Source organism: Dromiciops gliroides, chromosome 2 (genome assembly GCF_019393635.1).
Source record: "Dromiciops gliroides isolate mDroGli1 chromosome 2, mDroGli1.pri, whole genome shotgun sequence".
NCBI lineage: Eukaryota > Metazoa > Chordata > Mammalia > Microbiotheria > Microbiotheriidae > Dromiciops > Dromiciops gliroides.
Window position 1 is genome coordinate 237,122,698 of NC_057862.1, and position 13,378 is coordinate 237,136,075.

The window sequence follows — 13,378 nt, forward strand, 5'->3', positions numbered from 1 at the left end:
GGCATTCATCTTTATTTTGCTTGTTTTCTTCTAATTTTTTTCTAATTTTTTCTAATTTTTGTTTTCTTTCTAATTTTGCTTGTTGTCTTCTAATTTTTCAGATCCATCCCTTTAACCCTGACCAACAATTTGGCATTTCTATTGGTGGTTGTTGTTGTTGTGTTTGGTTTTTTTTTTGGGGGGGGGGCGGGGTGCAATGAGGGTTGAGTGACTTGCCCAGGGTCACACAGCTAGTAAGTTTCAAGTGTCTGAGTCCGGATTTGAACTCAGGTACTCCTGAATCCAGGGCCAGTGCTTCATCCACTGTGCCACCTAGCTGCTCCAATTTATACTTTTTGCTTTTATAACCTTGGCTAGGTCACATAATATCCCTAAACCTCAGTTTCTTTGTCTTTAAAATAAAGGGATTGAGGGGGCAGCTAGGTGGTGCAGTGGATAAAGCACTGGCCCTGGATTCAGGAGTACCTGAGTTCAAATCCGACCTCAGACATTTGACACTTACTAGCTGTGTGACCCTGGGCAAGTCACTTAACCCCCATTGCCCCACAAAAACAAACAAATAAATAAATAAATTTAAAATAAAGGGATTGAACTGAATGGCCTCTGAAGCCCCTTATATGATCCAGGTTCACTGTTCCTTTCTACTACCTTTTTCCTTTCTTTCTTTGGGAGGATATGATTCATGTCAGACATTTATATAGTGCTTCTTTCTTTTTCTTTTTACATTTCTTTCTTCCTTCCTTCCCTCTTTTCGAAGTGCTATTGATTCTTGTTTCATCAATAGCACTTCTCATTGACCTCACTTCCCCAAAAAAGATCCTCCCCATAACAAAAAAGTACAGTTAAGTAAAACAAATCAACACATTGTCCACATCAGCTCAAGTATCTTCATTCCACACCTGTATCTCTTTGAAGAGAGGAGAACAATATGTTTCAGTCTTTTAGAGTTAAGATTGCTTGTTGGATTGATCAGAATTCTTAAGCTTTTCACTGTTGTTTTCTTCTCCATGATTGTGGTCATCCTTTAAACTGTGTTTTAAAAAGATCTTTAACAAACTGGAGCACATCCAAGGTGGGGAGGGGCAACTGGGAGAGTGAGGGTCTTAAAACTATGTCATATGGGGAACAGTGTAAGGAATTGCTCATGTTTGTTTTGTTTTCTCCCTAAGTATCCCAAACTTAATCCTCATGAACAGAAACAAACAGGAATAACAAAGTGAACTATAAACACTACTATTTATCATTTATTTTAAATGTGTATATTAATGTTAGTACGACATTGACAAAAATGAACTGTTTGCTTTGGTGTACCCTTTTGAACTCATTTTCCTCTACATATTTTTCCAGATTTTGTTGCTTCTATTAATTTTTTTTTTACATAGCTGTAGTCAGTGTGTATATTGTTGTTTTAATTCTGCTTTCTTCACTCTGTATCACTTCATATAAGCCTTCAGAACTAAGAATGTTTAGTCTAGAGAAGAAAAGACTAAGGGGAGATGCGATAATTGCTTTCAAATATTTGAAGGTCTATCATGGAAGAAAGGCGAGTGGGCTTGTTTTGTATTGCCCCCAAGAGCTGCAGAATTAGGACCAGTGGATAGAAATTATGGGGAGTCAGATTTTCACTCAATATAAAGAACATTCTAACAATTTGAGTTGTCTGATGATAGAAGGCTACTGAATAAAGTAGTGAGTTCCCTGTTACTGGAGGAATCAAAAAGAGGTCCAATAGAGAGAGTGCTAGACCTGGAGTCAAGGAAGACCTAAATTCAAAACCTGCCTCTGTGTCTTACTAGCTAAGTGACCCTGGGCAAGTGGCTTAATTTCTGTTTCCTCATCTGTAAAATGGAGATAATAGCACCTACTTCAAAGGGTTGTTATGAGGATCAAATGAAATAAGACATAAAACATTTTTGCAAGTCTTCAAGCGCTATATAAATGCTAGCTTCATTGTTATTATAACCCTGTCAGGATCAGTCAGTAAGCATTTATTTTATTTTTTTAAATTAAATTAAATTTTTTTTTGGTGAGCCAATTGGGATTAAGTGACTTGCCCAGGGTCACACACCTAGTAAGTGTCAAGTGTCTGAGGTCGGATTTGAACTCAGGTCCTCCTGAATCCGGGGCCAGTGCTCTATCCACTGCACCACCTAGCTGCCCCCAAGTAAGCATTTATTAAGCTCAGGCAGTGTGCTAAGGATGTTGACAGGGGCTTATTGTGTGGGTGGGAGACTGACCTCTAAGGTGTGCTCTTGTTCTGTACTCCTAAGACAAACAGGAGAATTCGAAAAATCCTTTGAGCAACAGTAAATATTAGAATAATTGTATAGTTTCCCAAGATGAATATATTGAAGGAAAGAGCTCAATTGAATGTATAAGTTCTTACAAATTTATAAAGTAAGAGAGTGAAGCACACAGGTCAGTTGGAAGGAAGTAAATCTAGATTTATGGTGAGAAGGTGGCAGAAGTCAGGAAGATTCATCTCCCTCAGTTCAAATCTGGCCTCAGAGACTTCCTAGCAAATCACTTAACCCTGTTTGCCTCAGTTTTCTCATCTGTAGAATGAGCTAGAGAAGGAAACAGCAAACCACTCTGGTATCTTTGTCAAGAAATCCCCAAATGGGGTCACAAACAACAACATGGCAGAAAGGATTTAGGTAAGCTGCAAGCGAACTTCCCAACAGGGAGAACCAGACAAGTATTAAAGTGGGTTTGGTGGAGGAAGTTGGAGAATATTCTTTTTTTTTTTTTGGTGAGGCAATTGGGGTTAAGTGACTTGCCCAGGGTCACACAGCTAGTAAGTGTTAAGTGTCTGAGGCTGGATTTTGAACTCAGGTCCTTCTGAATCCAGGGCCGGTGCTCTATCCACTGCGCCACCTAGCTGCCCCGAGAATATTCTTTAGAAAGCCTCACGTATGTGAGGTCCATGGCATTTTTTGACTTTAAAAAGGGGACCATGAATCATAGTTTGGCAACCACTGACACAGACAATACTTCTAGTACTAGGCACATACCACTTATACCATTCATTTCCATTCAATAAGCATTTATTAAGCACCAAAGCCATAACTAGGGAGGGGGAGGGGAAAGTGGAGCTAGGGTATTAAAATTTAGAGGACACTATTAGTCCTTCAACACCCTGGAAACAACTAGATTTATCAGTTGACAAGGATACCCCAACTTCTGCTGGAGGTCTTTCTCCCAACTGCTAATGCCTTCCCTCTAAAAATATCTCCATATATATATATATATATATATATATATGTATATACATACATATGTATATTTTCACTTATTTTTATGTATAAATATACACACATATTTATTTTTATGTGTATATATATGCACACACACATATCTTGTAATATACATGCTTGTTTGCAAATTGTCTCCTTCGTTATAGCATGTGATCTTCTTGAGGGTAGGGACTGTTTTTACTTTTACATCTTCAGGGCTTAGCCCAGTGCCTGACACACAGTAGGTGCATAATAAATGCTTATTGATTGACTACTGAGTTGTATCATTAGTAGGTATGGAATGAGAAAACAACTCTGAAAGCTACTATGAATTCAGTTATGTTCTTAAGTGAAATTGTATTTCATTAATCGCAATAGCATCTATAGTCCTTTGAAAATAGTAAACAGAGGGCAGCTAGGTGGCACAGTGGATAGAGCACCAGCCTTGGAGTCAGGAGTACCTGAGTTCAAATCTGGCTTGATACTTACTAGCTGTGTGACCCTGGGCAAGTCACTTAACCCTGATTGCCTCATCAAAAAAAAAGAAAGAAAGAAAGAAAGAAAATAGTAAACAATACCTTGCAAAACATCATTTATTCACAGCTAGTAAGGGACCAAGGCGAGATTTGAACTTAGATCTTCCTTGACCCCAGGTCCAGCACTTTATCTATGAGGTGTATGGGGTATTCCAGGAGGACAAGCTCTATGGCAGGAGGGCTTGCTGGGCCTTTTTCAGAGCTGCTCATCCACCTTTGGTGTCCACCTGGCCCTCAGCTCTTACTTGTGGCTCAAAGAAGCTGTGTCATATGTGCAGCAAATCTTCTGGCTTATACCAGAATGAGGGTAATTGATGGGCATCAAACCCCTTGGAGTAAAGGGGAATGTCTAGCCCAAGCTTATGAAGACTTCCCCTAAGGCAAAATGAGCAGATGAGAACAATTGGTTCCATGGCCACGAAGGTGGCTGAAGCAGCCTCTGTGGAGTGCTCAGAGCTTGATCAGACATCAAAGACACCAGGGTCATCACTGCATCCTGGGCCATGGCCAGCCATCTTGACTTTTGTTCCAACACTGGACTTCAATGACTCTCTAAGAGAGAGTGAGGCTGATAACTCTGCCTCACTTAAATCCAAGTCACACACAAGACATTCCTCTGATTTCACTGGTCCTCTTTGAAGAGGAAGGACAAACAGCAACAGCACTCGATCCATTAGATGGTGATCTTCTGGACTCTTTGATTACCTCTCGTAACAGGGAACTCACTACTTCATTCAGCAGCGTTCCATCGTCAGACAACTCTGTTAGAATGTTCTTTCTATTGAACTAAAATCTAACTCCCTATCATTTCTATCCACTGATTCTAGTTCTGTCCAAGTCATTAAATGTGGTAGACCTCTTACAGTGACTCTACATCAGACCAGTCTTTAGTTTGGGAAGCTCTTATCTAGATGACCTCAAGAGTATACTTCTAGGTGTAGGATTTTACATTTCTATGGATCTCAAGAGCAGGTTGGAAGTCTGGCAGAGGCCTCATGGTAACTAACCTATTCCATCTTTGGGATCACCACATCACAGAGAAGTTTTGGACAGTGAGTCATCAGTGGGAGAAATGGGAAGGATGTAGAGTATAGTAGAAGATAAGAAGGGAAACTAAGAAGGGAAGAAGTCAGTCATCAAACATTTATATAGTGGGAATTCTGAGACCTAGCAGGGAAATGATCCAAGAGGCCTGTGACCTCCTCTGGATGTCAACTGAGACTGGCTACCAAACACAAAGGGGTAGATCTACAAAAAAGATAGAGTTTTGGGGATTTTCTCTTGAAAGAAGTTAAATAATGAAGAACTTATTCCTCCTTCCCTATCCCAAAGTCAGGGCAACTAGGTGGTGCAGTGGATAGAGTGCCAAGCCTGGAGTCAGGAAGATTCCTCTTCCTCAGTTCAATTTTGGCCTCAGACACTTAATATCTGAGTAGCCCTGGGCAAGTCACTTTACCCTGTTTGCCTCAGTTTCCTTATCTGTAAAATGAGCTGTAGAAGGAAATGGCAAACCACTCCAAGGATCTTTGTCAAGAAAACTTCAAGTAGGGTCGCAAAGAATTGGACACAACTCAACAACAAGAACAAATACCCAAATCAGAGTGACCTGGAAAACAAACAGGCATTTGGATAGTGGCCTATAGGTTGACCACCATTTTTGCATTTGGGGAGGAGGGAGAGCAGAAGGATCCTCAGCGGCCTGGCCTCCTGGAAACTTGTCCACCTTGATGAATGAAAGTCCTTCCAAAGACACCATGGATGCTGAACTAGGCTTCCATATGCCTCTTCTTCCTTTTCTTTTTCTTTTTCCTTCCTTCCTCTTTTCCTCTAAGGTGGTAATGGAGAGACAAAGTAATGGAATATGGTGCCTGCCCTCATGAAGCTTAGAATCTAGTAGAAGAAGAGGGGGCAGCTAGGTGGTGCAGTGGATATAGCACTGGCCCTGAATTCAGGAGGACCCGAGTTCAAATGCGGTCTCAGACACTTGACACTAGCTGTGTGACCCTGGGCAAGTCACTTAACCCTCATTGCCCAGTCCAAAAAAAAAAAATCTAGTAGAAGAGATACAGCACAACACATGCAAAAAGATGTATTACTATACAATCAATACGCAATAACTGCAGTAAGTAAAATATAAGATAGAATATAAGAGCATAAGACAGCTACAAAGTGTCATGTGAGGTTGAAGGGAGGATAGTTCGTTTTTCAGCCAAGGGGAATTGGGGGAGCCTTCTGTAGGAGGTGGCAACTGTTCTGGGGTCTGAAGGATGGGTGGGATTTCAAAGGTAAAGAATGCGCATGAGCAGGAAAGTTCATTCCAGGCATAAGGCAAAGACACTGAGATGTCATTACTATTTCTCAACTTCCCCAGAGAAACTAGGATACTAGGTAGCTCTCCCTTGAGGGTAGCCACCCTTCCCACATGGGACAGGCTCTAAGGAACAGCTCTCAATCTGGAAAGGGGAAGGAAGAAGGGGCTCCCTTGACCTCTGCACCCCCAGCTACATTCCCATCAGGACTTGTCCCTTCCAAGTCCAGTGTCTGTGGCACCTCCCCAGGGCCCCCGGCTCCTTTCAGTGGATCCAGCCAAGCAGCTGGTTTTCCTTAGTGCCCTAGCCAGGTCATCTTTCAGCCCTTGTCCTTGTGGTTGATGCCAAATGCTCTAAAGCACATATTTGGCAAGGAGGCTGTGGGCAGGGCCTGGGCAGGTGGCTCTGATTAAGTCTGGCTGGCTCCTATTAACAGCTTATCTGCTTAAAGCATTAGGAAGGGACCTTCTGGGACCACTGGGGACAGCTTCTTCCTCTTTACATTCCCCTCTGCTCTCAGCTCTCTAGAGCAAGGACCCTCCTGGAAAACCTTTGCCAGAAGAATCACCATCAACCAGAAGCATGTGTTAGATCCCTACCAGTGGGAGATGGGCCAGCTGCTTACCAAGAGGCCTCCCTGTCCTCCTGGAGTTTACAGTCTAAGACTAACAGCCCTGCTACAAAAGAGCCTGTAAAAGGTTATGGGAAACTTTGTAGCTAGGCCCATGCCACCTGTGAGCTCCACTCCCCATAAGCCACGGAGAGTTTGAAGAGGAGGGTGCACAGGAATGTGGGGGCTTCCTTATAAAGTCTTGTGGCCAGCTAATCTTCTTCATAGGGAAGTATGCAAGAAGGAATTGTGTCATGACAGGAAAGATTTTGGATAGGAGCAGTGACCAGAGAGATGCCCACTAAAGGCATCCGTACTTGGAGTCAGGAAGCTTCAAATCCTGCCGGGGTCATTTCACTTACATCTCTGCACCTCAGTGTCACCATCTATAAAATGGGAAAACTAGTACCTTCTTCAAAAGACTGTTGTGGGGGCAACTAGGTGGCGCAGTGGATAGAGCACCAGCCCTGGAGTCAGGAGTACCTGAGTTCAAATCTGGCCTCAGACACTTAACACTGTGTGACCCTCGGCAAGTCACTTAACCCCAATTGCCTCACTAAAAAAAAAAAAAGACTGTTGTGAGGATCAAATGACATAGGCTAAACGTTATGTAAGCCTCTATAAATGTCAGCTATTAATAAATATATGTCAGCTATATAGCTAGTCTGTTAGCTATGAATATGTTAGCTAATTATTATATGCTTATTAATGATGATTAATTATAAGATATATAATTATATGCTGTATATATAATTAATTATGTTATAAGTTATAAGAAGAACTTTCTATGGATATAAGAATTCAAATCCTTTACTTCAAGGTGGAGTTGGCCCTCCCCCTTTGGGTCACAGAACCCACTGAGGTTGCAGCTGCTTGCTCTGCTCTCCCACCCTCCTTTTTCTGAAGTTCTAGAGAGAATCAGCTAGAGGTAATTTGCATAACCCAGCCCAGCTGCTCCAGAGGAAGATAGGAGAGGGAAAGAAAAATTAAGAGTGGGTGTGTCCTTCAAACCTCCTAAAGTGTATTAGACATGCTGATATGAGCAGAAGGCATACTACCAGGACGCTGGGAGGAGGCAAATAGGACTGAGAGCATGAACTGATCTTGAGATGGTCAAGTACAAGGAGGAGGTTTGTGGATTCAAATGGCAAATCTCTCTCTCTCTCTCTCTCTCTCTCTCTCTCTCTCTCTCTCTCTCTCTCTCTCTCTCTCTCTCTCTCTCTCTCTCTCTCTCTCTCTCTCCTTCTCTCTAAATTGGAGGTACTCTGTCCTGAAAGTATAAAAAAGCTGTAGGAATTCTTTGCAACTCTCCTGATCATGGCTTCAGAGTTGGTCCCCTGGAGAGAAGATAAGGAGCACCATCTATTGGAAGAGAGATGAATTTCATGGAGTAATGAGGCAGGGATAAGCAATCACATCTGTGAGAGTGCCAAAGTCACTGGGGAAGGCTCTGGATGGCAGTGACACTGGAAAGGGCATAAGTCCTGAGAACAGCAGAGAAAAACTACAGTGGAGAGGGGAAGTAGGGGACAGGGGAGGGGCTGAGATGAAGTAGCAATAAGGAGCAGTGGCCAGAGAGATGCCCATTAAATATAATATAGGGGACAGCTAGATGGCACAGTGGTAAAGCGCCGGCCCTGGATTCAGGAGTACCTGAGTTCAAATCCGGCCTCAGACACTTGACACTTAGTAGCTGTGTGACCCTGGGCAAGTCACTTAACCCTCATTGCCCTACCAAAAAAACAAACAAAAACAAACAAACAAACAAAAAAACCAAATATAATATAGCACAGATAAAAGGACCTCACTGGCCTCAAAGAGCAGCACCAATATGGAGGAGCAAACTCTGGCTTTCTCCCCTGGCTGAAGTAGCACCAGTCCCATAAGTTACAAAGGATGTGTTACAAAAGTTTCTTCATTAATTCAGATGCAAGTCTTTTCTGTGTCCTTTAATGTTGAAATAAAACCATTCTGTGTTTAAGCCAGGGCAGCTAGGTGGCGCAGTGGATAGAGTGCCTGTCCTTGAGTCCGGAAGACTCATCTTCCTGAGTTCAAATGTGACCTCAGACACATATTTACCTGTGTGACCCTGGGCAAGTCACTTAACCCTGTTAAACCTCAGTTCCTCATCTGTAAAATGAGCTGGAGGAAGAAACAAAATGGCAAGTCACTCCAGTATCTTTGCCAAAAAACTCCTCAAAAGGAGGCACAAAGAGTTGGGCATGAGCAAAAACAACCAAACAACAAATGTTTTGAGCCATGTGAATCTGAATACTTGTAAGAGGACCTAGTGACCACCCTTGGGAGAACTGAAAGACACCGAAGTTCTCAGCTTTCCACCGGGGAAAATTAACAAGCAATCACTTAAGTGTACCTAGAGTCTGAGTCAAGAGAGAGCCTCAGATACAAGGTCATGGTTGTAAGACATTGAAAGGGGTTACTCAGAAAGATTAAAGAAAGTTGATTCCCTAAAGATTATTTTAACAATAATAAACATACCAGGGGTGCTCTCCAGCCAATACCAACTGATGTTAAATCAATGAGTTACAAACCAGGGCACGATTCATTGTTTTGTTGACTGCCCAGAGCTAAGAAAGTGGCAGAGAAAATGTTAATCATGCAGATTAAATTTGAAAGTATGTCTAGGGTACTCCCCCTCTCCCTCAACCAGAGCTAGTTGTTAAATATTTTATCAGCACACCGCTGGAGCATACCCATTTGTTCATGGATATTTTAGGCATATCTTACCTGAAAAGAGAGGGAAAAACTAGAAGACCTTCTGATTTAGCTTCCTATTCCCACTTCCTTGGTCAAGAAGAAAGGGAAAAAGGGGGCAGGGGAGTGTAGCCCTTATTGCTAAAGGAGTGTCTGTGAAGAACAGCAATTGATTGCAATGCCATGTGGAGTATTTAGAGGCTTAGGAAGTCAGGATATTTATTACTGGTGTTTGTGCCAAAAGGTGGTGGATGTGAAGCCAAAATGGGCTAGAGTTAGCACTTGGTAGAAGAGTTCATCATCATTCTGTCAGTATAGAGAAATGGGAAAAGTTGGAAGGTATAGATAGTGGTACAATGGTTAGAGCACTAGGTCTCAGGAAGAGCTGAGTTCAAATCCAGCCTTAGACACTTACTAGCTGTGTGACCCTGGACAAGTCCCTGAGCCTCTGCCTCAGTTTCCTCATCTGTAAAATGGGGATAATAAGAGCACCTACCTCCCAGAGTTGTTGTGAGAATCAAATAAAGAGATAATAATTGTAAAGTGCTCAGCACAGTGCTTGACACATAGTAAGCACTATATAAATGTTGGCTAGTTCACACATCTTTGTTGGGAAGCACCAGCCTGACCTCTCCTATCAGTGGGCTGGGGTCCATGGGTTGCTTATTAACATTTTTTCTCCTCTGATTTTGCAGATATCAATGAATGCCTTCTGCTAGGATTGTGCAAAAATGCTGAGTGTGTGAACACCCGAGGCAGCTACCTATGTACCTGCAAACCGGGTAACATGTTGGACCCATCTCGAAGCCACTGTGTGTGTAAGTGCCCTGAGCTGGAGGCAGTGGGGGCGGTGCTCTCTGAGAGCGCAGGGACCATCAGGATGCCCTGCCTGAATGCTTGATTTCCACCTTCCTCCATCCCCCCATTATAGTTTCCATGGGCCTTATGAACTTGTGATTTTGTGTGTGTCTGTGTAATTGCATTCTCCTGTCTGCTTGTGTTTCAGCATGTGAATCTTTATGCACATTGGTCTTCCTGTACCTCATATGTGTGCATACATATGTGTGCATTCACATACACTCTTAGGGCTGCTTTCAGTGTCTTTGGGGTGGGTGGCTGGAGGGGAATTAATTGTCGGTGGGAATCACACTATGTTCAAGGAATCAACCAAGCAGTGTCAACTGACCTGGATGTGACTTCTCATCAGCAGAGAGGAGCCAAATAAAACAGGATAATGTTGCCTTCTTTGGGTGTTGTCAGCCAGTTGACTGTTACATAAGCCTCGCCGGGGTTTTACTCCCCTGAAAACCAGCCAAATTCCAACTGAGTAAATGCAAAATTACTCAAAAGCCCCATTAGAAGTCACAGAGTGGGACGTAACTGAACAACAATGCTCACCATGCATCACCAATTCCTAGGCTTAGCCTTCTTGAGTTGTTTCATATATGTTATCTCCCCAGTCAAAAGAAATGTAAACTCTTTGAGGGCAGGCATTGCATAACTCACTTCCGAATTGCTCACATACTCCGTAGAATAGGTGATCAGAAAATTCTTATTAAAGCTGGATACCTTACAAAAAAAGGGGGTGGTGGGGGCAGCTAGGTGGCGCAGTGGATAGAGCACCAGCCCTGGAGTCAGGAGGACCTGGGTTCAAATCCGGCCTTAGACACTTAACACTTACTAGCTGTGTGACCCTGGGCAAGTCACTTAACCCCCCAATTGCCTCACTTAAAAAAAAAAAGGGGGTGGTGCATGATCCTCATGTCCCCATCAGTGGTAACTTGAGACAAATTCATTCCCTCTCTGTTCCAGCTGATAAGGCCGTGTCCATGGAGCAGGGGCTGTGCTTCCGATCAGCAGGAGCTGGCACATGTACCCTGCCCCTGGCCCAGCGGATCACCAAGCAGATTTGCTGCTGCAGCCGAGTTGGCAAAGGGTGGGGGAAGAAGTGTGAGAAGTGTCCTCTGCCTGGCTCAGGTAACCATCTCCCCGTGCCTTCTCTCTACTCCCTTGACCTGTCCCCACTCCACCCTGGACATGCCACTTCATGAAAGGGTGACCTGCTGCTCAGGAAGAGATTGCATGGTGTTCATCCTGCCCCTAGAGGCTTCCAACTCCTTCTTTAAGGCCATAGGAACAAAGATCTAGAAGGAAGGAAGGAAGGAAGGAAGGAAGGAAGGAAGGAAGGAAGGAAGGAAGGAAGGAAGGAAGGAAGGAAGGAAGGAAGGAAGGAAGGAAGGAAGGAAGGAAGGAAGGAAGGAAGGAAGGAAGGAAGGAAGAAGGAAGAAGGAAGAAGGAAGAAGGAAGAAGGAAGAAGGAAGGAAGAAAGAAAGAAGGAAGGAAAGAAAGGAGAGAAAAGGAAAATAGGGAGTGAGGGAGGAGGGAGAAAAGGAAGAAAGAACAGGAAAGAAAGGAAAAAGGGAAGAAAGGACAGAAGAGAGGGAGAGGAGGTAAAAGATGGAAGGAAGGAAAGCAAAGAGGGAAAGGAGGAAGGAAGGAAAGGAAGGGAGGGAGAAAGGGAAGGAGGGAGAGGAAGGAAAAGAAAGATAGAAAGAAGGGAGGGAAAAGAACAGATAGGAGTGCTAATTACTTTACAAATATTATCTCATTTGATCCTCACTGCAACCCAGGTAGGTCCTATTATCATCAGTTGAGGAAACCAAGGCAGACAGAATGTAAGTGACTTGCCCAGGGCCACACAGCTAGTAAGTGTGGATTTGAACACAGGTGTTTCAGACTGGACTTAGATGCACCACTGAATCTTACTGAACCACCGAGCCCCTTAAGTCCCTGAGGCTCACCTAATCACACAGGTAGTAACTGTCAGAGCTGAGATTCCAACTCAGGTCCCACGACTCCAATTTCAATCACAGTTCAGTATTGTTTCTATTGTAGCATGATTTTCTCTTTTGCTTCCACTCTTCTGCCTGAGTGGGAGGAAGGACATGGAATGAAGTCCTTGGAATGAGGAGATGGGAGTAATCCTCTGGAGAAAGGCTTAGTCTGCTGATATGGGTGGCATCTGCAATAGCTATGATTGAATCCACTTGAATTTGAGTTAAGTGGGTAGTGGGTGAAATTACAAAGGTAGACTGTACAGGGGTGGGGATTCAGTTCACATTAGAACTGAGTCCTGAATGGAGGTAATTACAAGACAAAAGATTAGCCTTCAGGCAAGTTTTTCCAGCATGCAGGTGAAGGGTGGAGTTACTCTGGTAAGGAGTTTGGACTTGCCTGCTTAAATCTTTTTTTTTTTTTTTGCAGGGCAATGGGGGTTAAGTGACTTGCCCAGGGTCACACAGCTAGTAAGTGTCAAGTGTCTGAGGTCATATTTGAACTCAGGTCCTCCTGAATCCAGGGCCAGTGCTTTATCCACTGCGCCACCTAGCTGCCCCCTCTGCCTGCTTAAATCTTAAAAATAAAAGTAAAATCGATTTTCAGTTTTACGATGTGCAATTTGTGTTATTTTTACCTTTACATCTACAATTCAAGCAATGCAGTGGATAGAGTCCTGGGCTTGAAGTCGAGAGGACTTGGGTTTAAATCCAGTCTCAGGCACTTACTACCTCTGTGGCAGTGGGCCAGTTACTTAACCTCTGATACAATTTCCTTCACTGTAAAGTGGATGGAGGTAACAGCACTACCTTGTAGGGTTGTAGTGAGAATCAAATGAGATAATCATTATAAAGTGCTTAGCACAGTGCCTGACACATAGTAAGCTGTCTTGGTCTCCATTCCCAGGCCAATGAAAGCCTTGGGCTGATCAGACTTTGTCAATTCCAGCTTCTGATTACTTTGTACATTTCCCAAACTCTCCCCTCCCAGAGGTTCCCAAACTCTCTTCCAGGACTTTAGCTTATTATGCAGAAGAATCTATGTAATGCAAAAGAACTCCCCCCCCCCCAAATAAGAGTTAAGTGACTGGCCCAAGATCACACAGCTAGTAAGTGTCAAGTGTCTGAGGCTGAATTT

General features: G+C 43.3%; 1 protein-coding gene across 1 annotated transcript in view; it reads left to right on the forward strand.

Moving 5' to 3' along the window:
• LTBP2 (latent transforming growth factor beta binding protein 2) overlaps positions 1-13,378 on the forward strand; it is a 191,923-nt gene that overhangs the window by 136,484 nt on the left and 42,061 nt on the right. The window contains exons 10-11 of the mRNA XM_043989179.1: positions 10,102-10,224; positions 11,219-11,383. Of these exons, the coding sequence (XP_043845114.1) occupies positions 10,102-10,224; positions 11,219-11,383 (288 nt within the window). The remainder of the gene's footprint in view (positions 1-10,101; positions 10,225-11,218; positions 11,384-13,378) is intronic.